Source organism: Crinia signifera, chromosome 5, assembly GCF_055691185.1.
Source record: "Crinia signifera chromosome 5, ASM5569118v1, whole genome shotgun sequence".
Taxonomy (NCBI): Eukaryota; Metazoa; Chordata; class Amphibia; order Anura; family Myobatrachidae; genus Crinia; species Crinia signifera.
In genome coordinates, this window is record NC_139221.1 from 203,143,228 (window position 1) to 203,155,499 (window position 12,272).

General features: G+C 43.3%; 1 protein-coding gene across 2 annotated transcripts in view; it reads right to left on the reverse strand.

Moving 5' to 3' along the window:
* Positions 1 to 1,589: 1,589 nt before the first annotated feature.
* The window catches only part of NT5C3A (5'-nucleotidase, cytosolic IIIA), a 59,055-nt gene continuing 48,372 nt past the window's right edge, over positions 1,590 to 12,272 (reverse strand). For both annotated transcript variants that reach the window (XM_083188449.1, XM_083188450.1), the window contains exons 6-9: positions 8,404 to 8,493; positions 7,462 to 7,624; positions 3,621 to 3,821; positions 1,590 to 2,186 (exon numbers count right to left, since the gene is read on the reverse strand). In XM_083188449.1, coding sequence (XP_083044575.1) covers positions 2,085 to 2,186; positions 3,621 to 3,821; positions 7,462 to 7,624; positions 8,404 to 8,493 — 556 coding nt within the window. In that variant the 3' untranslated portion in view covers positions 1,590 to 2,084. The remainder of the gene's footprint in view (positions 2,187 to 3,620; positions 3,822 to 7,461; positions 7,625 to 8,403; positions 8,494 to 12,272) is intronic.

Sequence of the window (12,272 nt, forward strand, 5' to 3'; positions counted from 1 at the left end):
TATACTACCACTATCCACGTCGAGTTGATTTTACAAAGTGTGGTGAGCGAAGGGAACCACCAAGCCCCCCGAGGGGACGCGGATTACTTGACGTGTATTCCACATCCCCTGTCCTTGCTGCGCTTTCCACACTTTATAAAATCAACTACACGCCGACGTGAATAGTGGGGGTATGAACAGGTCAGGAGAACGCGTACTGCTTCCCCTCGCTGTGAAAACTGCACAAGTACCATCGTATCGCATGCAAATCGTGTGTAGTGTGATGCGATCCCAGTGCCACAGTGAAACTACACAAGTACCCAATGATGTTCCTACCTCCTCTAGGTCAGAGAGGCCTTTAATCTAGCTCTGCTGGTCCCAGGGTCCGATTCAGAGGTAATGTGACCAAGGTAATCTTTATCTGAGCCTTAACCACCAAACCTTGACCCAGTTTGCACTGGGGGTAGTGTTATATTTCAACCATGATATCATTAGATTTTGCTCTGGATGCTGCACCAGGGTACTAGCCACAGTACAGCAATTTTCCTTAATAACCTTATGGCAGAAAACCATTAACAGGATTCGGGCTAATGCTCCATTGTGCCTAGGCGCGGTGGGGTACATTGGGATACTTTCTGGGGTGCCTCCAGTTGGAAATCCAAGACCAACTCACATTATTTATGGTCAATGTAGCAGGCAAAACCAGTGCTTGTGGCTTACAATCATTAAATATGTGGAAACACAGACACAAATCCTGTCCCTTACCCCATTAACTTAGTCTATGGATATAGAAGCACAATTTCCTTATTTTTTTTTTATTTTTTTACTGAATTTCTCATTAAGAAACTTTTGGCCTAGGGTGCCCTGAAAGAAACTGATTCTCTAGGGCAGCACTGCTCAAAAATCTTTGGGAACCATTGGATTAGTACACAGAGCTACGTTATGAAAGTGCAGTAATCCTCAGTATACATTGCTGTAAATCTAATAGTGGCAGGCAGAAAAAGGCAATTATTTAATAAAATATATACAATTCTTTTTCAAAAACATGTAAAGAAGTGGCTTCTGCCTTAGTATAAACTAAAGTAGCAATATGTACTGTGTACGTAATACAAATATGCACTTTGAAGCTGCATACACACAGTACATTTTTGTAGACCAATTTTGTTCATTTTGGCCCTTCTGAATGATATTGGTCAAAATATCTTTGTGTGTACACTGAAAGACATCGATGACCAATTTCCCTTGAACCCAGTGTCCTGGAAGAAAGATGTTGAAGAAAGAGGTTGACAGAAGAAAAGATCTAGCTACAATTTTTCTGGCTTTTGTGTTTTAAAGATATCCTAATTGAGCTGCATGCAGTGTTTACGAACAACCTTGATGAACAACTGGCAGGTATGCGCATCATCATTTGTCTTTCATTGCATACACACACCGAAAGATATTTTGACCAATATCGTTAAGAGGGGCCAAAATGAACAAAATTGGTCAAAAAAATTGTACAGTGTGTGCATACACACCTTAAGATGTGCTGCATGAAGTATATTGTAAATCTTTGTCATGTAAAAATACAAATATTGATTTTGTATAATAAAAAAACAGCCCAAAACTAACACATTGAAAGATAATTTTACAGCGCATCCTTGGAGAACTTTTAATACATAAAAACACTACAGAAACAGCACTTTTAAACATGCACATTATTTGGCCTTCAATAAACAAACAAGCTAGTACAAAACAACATCTAAAAGTAAATATGAAAATATAGATACAATTTTAAATCTTTACATTTTTCACATGTAGGATGAAATTTATTATATAATGGTGGCTGATGTCATTTAAATGCATTCAGTTTTCCATGTAGGCTGAAGGTAGTGGATATATTGCAAAAATAGAAAAATGTGGAGGTATAACATAGCAGCACTGTGCAGAAGAGTAAGGTGCTCTGAAATTCCAAAATGTTTCTATTAAATATATTTAAATAAAATAAATGAACTTCATTCAGAAAATGAAGCTTTAAAAAGAAATCGTATCCCACTGGAGAAAACAGCTGCCATTTGTCTTCCCCATCGTCCAATGGAAAGTGAGGGTTCCTGCTTCAGGGCAAATTACAGGATCTTCTGTAGAATGGAATTAGCCACATCCAGAGTTTCATCTTTTACTAGAACTATATCATAAGAGTCCATGTACTTTTCTAATAATTCTTCTACCTGTAGAAGGAAAAACAATTGCAAAGGATTCATAAGTCATACCTGAAACTGTTTGTGTGAAAAGACAGACAAATCAAAAGGGTAGCTTTACAAAGGTGTGAGATAATGTGGAGAGAGATAAAAACACAAATCAGCTTAACTGTAATTTTTTCAAATGCAGCCTACAACACGGCCAATCAGCTCCTGACAAGTTACAGGCTGGAAAGATGAGTTATGAGCCAATTGGCTGTTACATTATCACCTTCCACTTTAACACTTCAGCAGGCATCTGCGCCTTAAGCCCACAGATACATGGGGGATGGGAGCGCCATGCTAAGTGTTCCATTCAAGCACAGATCCCTCAGCACAAATCGCTGCCACACATGCTATGCACCAGCAATCTGTGCAGACCAGTGTTCTCTGGTGGGAACACTGGCAATCTGACTAGATTTTGACGGCATGCAGTCAAAATCTAGTCAGGTGATTGCGGCACGCTGGACCGCGCATCTCTGGAGGTATACACACACAGACTGATCCATGTATAACTTCTAAGCAATTTAGTAAGATGGCTTAGAAATAGCCCTGGAATCACTCTGTGTGTATGCCCTTTAAAAGCTCTTCATGTTCGTGTACAGTTTAAGACATTGTATTGTAAAAATGCCTTATTTTATAGTCTACAAACGCTGCCAAATGTGTTCACATATAAGAATCAATAATACTGCTTAGTACGCTATGGATGTGCCACCGCGCAATACTTATGTATGGCTGCATTCATTGCCATCTATTGCCATAAGAAATATTTATTATTATTTCCTAACAGCTCACAAAGGTACAAGGGAAAATAATCTGTTACTGGTCACAAAGTGCCTTCACCCGAAAATGCAGGAGGCACCTTGCAGCCCGTATGAATTTAAATTTGCTCCTTTTGTTTCTTGGCATCAATGTAATTTAGCTGAACAAGCAATGCAGTTTCACAAAATACATTTCTTTGCCCATAATAAGTTATGTTTAAATGTTTTACTTCAAAAGACGACTATCCGTATTTTTTACTAAATGTTTTCATTTTAAAAACTTTTTTTGTATCATGTATTTATTTTTTCCTTATTTTTAAGTACGCATTTGTGGAATGAATTATGCAGTTTCCACCAGTTATCTGGGGACAGCACAGAAGATAGGGGCCAGTTACAGTATATTTCCATCTCTTTTCCTTGAAGCTATGGAGGAGATTTTCACCCAATGTCATTGTACATCATCTTTGTGCTGGAAGAACCCACAGCATGAAAGACGAGAATATCTAGCCACAGACGTATACTATTAATCGTGCCTGTGATCACAAACATCAACTTCATTTATGCTGCATTTTCAAGATGTAAAACTACATTTCTGTAACATTTTGCAAGATTTACCATACAATGCAGGCTTCGCTGAGGGGAACATGCTGTCACATTTATTTACCTTATCATTAAGGAATCCTATTTTGAGGATATTTTCCACATTTGGCACTCCGTCTGCCATAGTTAAGTCTCCGAATGAATCGCCCAACAAAATGATGTTACTGTTATCCTTCAAATGGGTGAAATACTCTGAACTTCTCAAGGCACCATCATGTTTGTTAAAAACATGTATTAATTCTCCCTTGAAACTCTTCATTACACCCTAAAAAAAATAAAAAAAAAAACAGGCAAAATACAGTATTAAGATTTAAATATATATATACACCTTAGTAATTACCCAGCTCCAAGGTGATATGTGAAAGGGGTAGATAAGCGCTACCTAGCTTTGTAGTAGTAGTTGTAGTATAGTTTACCAGAAGGAAACACATGTTGTGCTCATCATGGTGTCTGATACAGAGAAAGGACCCCCCCCCCTTCTCCTTACACTTGCATCAAGTCACTGACTTCTAAATTAAACTCTTCTGAAGACAGCATATCTACTGTATAGATGACCATCAGCTATACAAAGGATGTTACAATATAGGTCCATCCTTACCCCAATGCATGCTGTAGAGATACAGTAGTCAACAGTCTGCAGTGATGTAGCCTGCTACATCAAAATGGTCTACAGCAGACCGTGGGTTTTTAACCACTTTGCCATGGCACACTAGTGTATCTGAGCTGTTCTCACACAGATGTCCACAACAGTTTACAGCCAGGACAGTGTTCAACTGTTATTCGCTGATCTCTCCCTGTTCCAATCCACTCTCTGTATTCTGGGCATATGATAGCACCCATTTTTGAAGTCAGTGGGTTGGATTTTGAGAAGACAGGTCATAGGGAGCTAGGTGAGGAGCTGTTCAGGAGAACATAGTGGCAGCTAGACAGTGACTCGCAGGGTGCTCACATGAGACCAATATTAACCCTACTCTCTTTGGGCACTACACACTGAAAACCACTGGCATTAGCATAAGGTCTTGCCTGTGTTCTGCAAGGAGACGAGCCTGGCACAGGCATCCCCTGGGGGACAATGCGATTTATTGCTTTTTGTAAGTGGCAACCAACGTGATATTTGTTTTCATGTGAGGGCCAATTTACTTTGTTACCTGTGAGGACCAGTGCGATTGTTGGTACTCTTTACTTAGAACGGCGCCCACGATTTTGATCGTGGGCATCGTTAGTAAAAAAATCGCAGGCATCGCGGGCATTGAATGCACTAAAACATCGGGTGCGATGCGACCGACGCGATGCCCGTGATTTCCCATAGGGAACAATGTTAAATGTCTCAATTGACCCGATTTTCCTGTTCAATGCCTCAATTGACCCGATTTTTCCATAGGAAACAATGTTAAATGGCCCACAGAGGCCAAATAGGCACCCTGAAGTGTGAAATGGCCCCCACAATTGTTAACGCCACCCCACGATCAACGTGAACGCGAAGCGTGGCGAGGGGCGTCGGTACGCGTCCTACGACCTTTTCATAGGGAGCCACCGAGCCCGAAGCGTGGCGAGCCCCGCGAGGGGACGCGGACAGCTGTGAAGCCCGCAAGGGGACGCGGATACCTGTGAAGGTATCCGCGTCCGCTCGCCACGCTTCGGGCTCGCCACACTTTCTATTCTCAACTCCACGCTGACGTGGATAGTGGGGGTATGAAAAGGTCGTAGGACGCGTACCGCTGCGTTCGCCACGCTTCGGGTTGACGTTGATCGTGGGGTGGCGTTAACAATTGGGGTTGCCATTTCACACTTCAGGGTGCCTATTTGGCCTCTGTGGCCCATTTAACATTGTTTCCTATGGAAAAATCGGGTCAATTGAGGCATTGAACAGGAAAATCGGGTCAATTGAGACATTTAACATTGTTGCCTAGGGGAAATCGCGGGCATCGCGTCGGTCGTATCGCACTCGATTTTTTTGTGCATTCAATGCCCGAGATGGCCACAATGGGCGCCCTTCTAGGTAAAGAGTACCCGATTGTTTTCTTGTGAAGGCTATATTTTTCCCTGTGGGGGGCTTGATGCCTATAGCCAATAGCCTTGGCTATTTTTCCCTGTGGGGGGCTTGATGCCTATAGCCAATAGCCTTGGCTATTTTTTTTTATCATGTTTGGTGTGTCACGAGTTACAAAAAAGGGTAAAGATTACTGGTCTATGCTGGTACCTTAATATCTTTTACATAAATAAAAATATATTTTGAGGTGGAAATTAAACTTCAGCAATAGTACATGTATTCCATAAACATCTTACCCAATTTGGTCTGTTTACCACACAGGGTTTTTTATGATCTGAACTGCAGGTCATTGTGTCCATATGTTCTATATAAAAACCCAAATGAGTCTATATCAGTGGTTCCCAAACTTTTTTGAATCACGGCACCCTAGATTATCAGAATATTTGTCAAGGCACCCCTAGGTGCAAAGTTTGCTACCGAGAATTTCAGAAAACAATATTAAATTAAATAAGTTGTGCTTATATGTCATCCTTAGGTCCAGTTATGTGGTGAGGGACAGAATTCACTTCTGTTTATCCACATATTTAAAGACTGGAAGCCACAAGCACTGATTTTGCCTATTACATTGACCATAAATAATTTGAATCGTTTCTGAACAACCAAACCGAGGCACCCCTGCAAGTGCTCCGAGGCACTCCAGGGAGCCTAGGCGCACCGTTTGGGAACCACTGGTCTATATAATTGCCAAGTACATAGAAAAGTATACTTTTTTTGCTTGTAAAGTACTTGTATAAAAGAGATTCCTAAAACACCCTGTAAATGGGATTTTAACATAAAACTTTTCTAAATGCTGTTCAAAGTCTGGTCTGGAAAGTGACAATTGGGACGGAATGCAGTTACAATCCCGGCGGTCGGAATCTTGGCGTTCAAAATCCCGACGCCTGAATCCCGACACTATCTCCCTCAGTGGGTGTCCACGACACCCATAGAGGGAGAATAAATTAGTGTACCAAGCGTAGCGAGGCACCGGGCCTGCTGCGCGGGAATGCAGCGAGCCCTCTGGGGGGGGATCCACGTCCCCCCCCCTTGTCGAGATTTCGGTGGTCGAGATTCCGGCGTCGGGATTTTGAATGCCGGGACAGATATACAAAAAACATATGGGTTAATTACACAAGGGGTATTGTAGGGTTGCCACCTCTCCCGGATTACCGTGATTCTCCCATTTTAGAGGGCAACCCTCCAGGAGGCTTTTCCAGTCTCCCGGATTCCGGAAATCTGCCGGAATCCGGGTGTCTGAAAAAGCCTCCAGCCCACTGCCCTCTACATTACCTATCCCCAGTGCAGCGGTCATGGTGCCGTGGAGCTGCCCGGCAGACACACTCGCGAGATGATGATGTCATCATCTCCCGAGTATTTGTCTGCAGGCCTGCCGCACTCCGCTCGCCCACCCAGTGCTGGTGTGTCCTGAGATAGATATATATATATATATCTATGTCGACTCAATGTATGTCAACTTAGCGACCCAATTAAAGAAGGGGGACATGAGCTTTATTAGACCTGTGTGTTTTTGGAAACCTTTACTTACTAAACAAATATATTACAATGACTTGTCTATTTGAGAAGCAAAATCTTTGTACCCAGCCCATGAAATATGTTATTGTCATTATTCTCTGCTTAGCAGGGCTTTCCAATTTACAGAAACTACGTAGCCAATGCACATAATAAATGACAGCTGTTTCTCAACTAATACAGTAGGAGCCATTTCTAATCCCTTGCTGTTATAAACATCCTGCCAATTCCTAGATTCCATTGCATGGCTCCAGCTTTCTGCATTACACTGTTCCCTCTTTATACTGCTATTAAGTCATTGTGAAACCAGCGTGGCACTCTGATCACAAAATGATTCATAACTTACATTTTCATCAAAATCCATAAAGTTGGAGACAACTTTAACATTGGGGTGGTAGACCCCACATTGACGTATGGCTTCTTCTAGTACATCACCCAGCCCTGCTGAAAATATGAACACTGGTATATTGTGCTCATTTAGCTTATCAAAGAACGTTTCATATCCATCCCTGCAAGATAAAAGATATATATTGTTTCATCTGTGTTACTTATTGCGGTTTCCAAACACTTTATAAATGCAACTACATAACACACCACTAGTAATGACTAGATCTAATTTAAATAACAAACATGCAAAATACGGTTTCAATCATTTGTTTTACCCATTTAAATCTATACAACAATCCGTTATGTTAGAGTATGGCCCCTTGGCCGGTCCCACTCTAATGGAAGGGACAGCAGGGAGAGTGGGAGTAGGGAAACCATAAACCCAGATTAGCTAGAAGATGGAGCAATTGGGGTAAGGGATTGGGAGAGGAGAGAGAGACCTCTAGACCCGTGAAATGACAGCTCCCATATGCTACTATAATTGGGTGTGGATGGGTTGGTCGACCATAAGATGGTCAACAGTCATTAGGTTGACATAATGGAAGGTTGACAGGGATCTAGGTCGACAAGGGACATGGTCAACAGGGATCTCAGTCGATACATGCGTTAAGTCGACAGTAAAAAGGTCAACATGGGTTTATTTTATTTTTACCCGAATGTCATCACAGTCGACATGGACACAGTTTTAAGTGAACCGCGTCCCCTTGCATCGATCGTGATGCTTAAGGCACGGTGCCTCACTATGCTCGGCACACTATTTTATTCTCCCACCTGTCGGCACATGTCGGCTCAAAAAAACCATGTCGACCTAACGCATGTGTCGACCTTCCAGTATGTTGACCTAATGACGGTCGACACATTGACCACATCCCTTATAATTACATACAATGAAAAGACTTACTTGAGCATGATGTCAGAGTCCCTTACGACCTCTGCCATTTGATCTTTCCGCAAATGCTGGTCAATTAATAACGTGTGTGACTTTGTGTACCTGAGGTAACAAAAATAAAAGTTTAGATGTTGTTCACTAAACTTCAACACTTTATTTTATACCATGAACATTTATATACTGAGCAGCCAAAATTAATATGACCACCGCGTGATTTTATGCAAGCAAAGGTATGCAGAGACTAATGAAGTGTATCACTCATGTGTAAATGACACATTCTGACAAACATTGATCATGGAATAATTATTGGCACTCACAACAGCGGTATGGGCATCAGCAAAATATGGCAGCACTGGTGAATTTCTTTGAGGAGAGAAGTTTGTAAACTGTAGGTAGTAAACCAGCAGACCAAAAACCGTATCGGAGTGCAAGGCCTGTGGTAGCAAATGGCTACTGCATGCTGGGCATAACAGAGCATACAGACTTCAGTCTCACAGGAGGGCAACAGCGCATCAGTTACAGGTAATACAAATCAGAGACCAGTTCAGGTGAAATGACAGGTAGTTGCTGATTGACTGGTTGTTTATTACTCTCCACTTTATCACTATTTGAAGCTTGATACATCTGGCCCAATAACTTTTTAGGCTGGCGAAGGCAATGTTTCACAGATGTAATACATTGAATTGGGCTATTTCCCAAAATACAGACTGACAGTTTTCCCAAAATACAGACTGACAGTTAGGCCCTTATTCAGGTTCATTCGTTCGCATGCACATACGCACGCAGTGCTACACTGCAAAACCGCTAGCACGCATCTTGCAGTCACGCCTATAAACTTGCCAACTCATACGTACGCACACATATCCCCAAAAAAGGTGTGGTCTACCACGGCGTGCAATCAGAAATGCTCGCACGCCCCACCACATTTCCACACGCACACGCACCACATTGTGCGTCCGAACATGTTTTGTGTGCGTAATGTTTTGCAGTATACACTTTAAAGCACGCAAGACACATGCACTCACCACATCAATCAATGATTTCACGCTCCTCAATTAAGTGGGATGGATGTAGACTTGATTCAATCTGCAAACCTCATTACTCACGCAGACAACCCCTTAACCTCGTTGTTGTTTTCCATTAACGCATATTTCTACCTCAATAAAGTGTCTAATGTTCGATGTGTTGGTTTCTCATTACCTTTTTCGCCAATATGGTTGATTGTGTAGCGATGTCTAGAATGAACACATGTTAGATACGCATATCACACACTAACAATATGGTGACACATGTCATTCGTCACAAATGTACAGACACACACTCATACACCTTTATGTTGTATCACAATTCGCGTAAAATGACGCAGATATGCTATTTAAATTTTCGCACTTCATGATCCAATACCGACTCGGCAATATTTGAGAAGGCTGGTTGATAGTTTGGCCACCATTGGCCAAAGTAGGGTCAGGAGTAGGCTGTGTGCTGGTCCCTGCCTGTGCTTGTGTTGGTGGTGGGTCAGCCTGCTTTTGCCTTTGCCACAGCTCCTCAGCTTGTCTGAGCCGTAGCATCAATACACGCGCATACTGTATATACAGGACGTCTCCATGTAATGCATATTGTATGTATTGAAGTGGTTATGTGTACGGTCTGCGTATGTTAATTTTCGCAAACATATTGTTCTGTGAAGATGGACTAATAAAGTTATTACATTACAATTTTTGTGACCAATCAGACACCAGGCAAACTTATATATGTGCCTGCAATTAATAACTGCGCCATTGCCAAGATGTCTTCTGGAAGGGCACCATCTTTTTCCCTGAGGGAGCTTGTGGCCCTGGTTCGGGTTATGGACCATCGGCTGGGTGGCAGGGGCTCCTGTGTGTCCAATGCAGAGAAGCGGTGGGCGTATAATGCAGCCCGCCGGCGAATCTTCTTTCGGACGGGCGTCAGGAGGACCTTAGGCCAGGTTGAGCGCCGGTGGTCCGACCTCCGCCGAAGGCAGCCGGAGCTGCTATGTTCTATTCGCCGCTACATTAGCCGATGTGAGTATTTTGTCATTGCTTTAAAAATGCGAAATATTATAGTGTTTATATAGCACTTTTGTAATTAATATTTCGTTGTGCATTAGTCTATGGGTATATTATGTCTATGCTATGTCGGCCTATATATGGTCTGCTAGGTTAATATATGGTTGTGTAGTGGTATATATGGGTAGTGTGTATATGTCCATATATGGATGTACATTAGTGTGCATTATTTTGATATAAATTATGTCCAATTAAAAAATGTCAACTTTCCCATATAAATCAACTTTCTATGTTGTAATCTATACTAAATTATTCTTTCCTTTTTCCTTTCATATTCTGCCACCATCCCTGACTCCTGAACCATCATGGACATTTCAGCTCAGGCCAGGGCACGCATCAGGGCCCGTCAGGAGGAGGCTGCGAGGGAGGCCATGGAGCAGGCCAGAGCTGCACGAGCCATGTCACCAGCCGCAAGCCCATCCACCTCCCACTCCCACACTTCCTCCCCCTCCCCTTCCCCCTCCCAGTCTGAGTGCTCAGAGACCGTGCCACCCCCTGGACAGCACACCTTATCCCCATCCACCTCCCACTCCCACACCTCCTCCCCCTCCCCTTCCCCCTCCCAGTCTGTGTGGTCAGAGACCGTGCCACCCCCTGGACAGCACACCTTATCCCCATCCACCTCCACCAGCCACACCTCCTCCCCCTCCCCTTCCCCCTCCCAGTCTGTGTGGTCAGAGACCGTGCCACCCCCTGGACAGCACACCTTATCCCCATCCACCTCCACCAGCCACACCTCCTCCCCCTCCCCTTCCTCCTCCCAGTCTGTGTGGTCAGAGACCGTGCCACCCCCTGGACAGCACACCTTATCCCCATCCACCTCCACCAGCCACACCTCCTCCCCCTCCACCACCCCTCCCCCCTTCAACCCACCACTACCCCCTTTTGAACCACCCTATTACTCCCCACCACCCTCCCCAAACCCCTCCCAAACCCCACCGACCCCAACACCTTGGACATGACACCCATCCCTCCAGCATCCCTCCTTTTGGCTCCATCCCCCAGCTACAGGCCAACCACCACCAGAGAGCAGGATGACAATGGCACCCGTAAGTAAAGAATGTGCATAATGGTGACACCCCAAATGCAACACATTACCAAACACAACATACACATATGTGATGGCCACATCATTCTTTGTCCCACATATACACTGCAGTCCTAGGCTAACCTGTGGGGTCTTGTCCTCCAGGTTTAAACAGCACTGTCGGATTTGAATTGTGGTGTGTGGCCATGCCTCACCATGGCAGAAATTACAAGTTACAAACTTAGAAATCATCTTTTCCTTTATTTTAGAACAGTGTCTCCTATAGCAAACCATAATCTGTGCCAGTTTACAAAGGAGACAGTGATACAACAAACATGGTACTTACAGACAGTTAAAAGGCTGGAGGGCCCTGCTCAGAAGCTTACAATCTATAGGGGCAGGTCATAACATATCCTACAGTAGTGGTGTTGGAGACTTGTGGGCAAAGCTGTTATATAAGTGTAGTTCCCAGCATGAAGAACCACATACATTTTCACAGTGTTCTTTTAATAGTGTGTTAGGCAATGCTGAGGCATGCATGACTCAAACAGCTGTAGGCCCATGTACAATGTATTTGTGCAATTGGTGTGGTCTTCACAGTTAAATTGCAACTTCTTAGTTTTGCCAAATATACAGCAGAACTGCATTTATTACAGTACATTTACACAATAATATTTTTCATTCTAGCCAGAAACTGAAGAGAAGCAGCCAGATGCAGAACTTCTTGTGGCCTTCATACACCTCACCCTCCTCTACCTGGCCACACT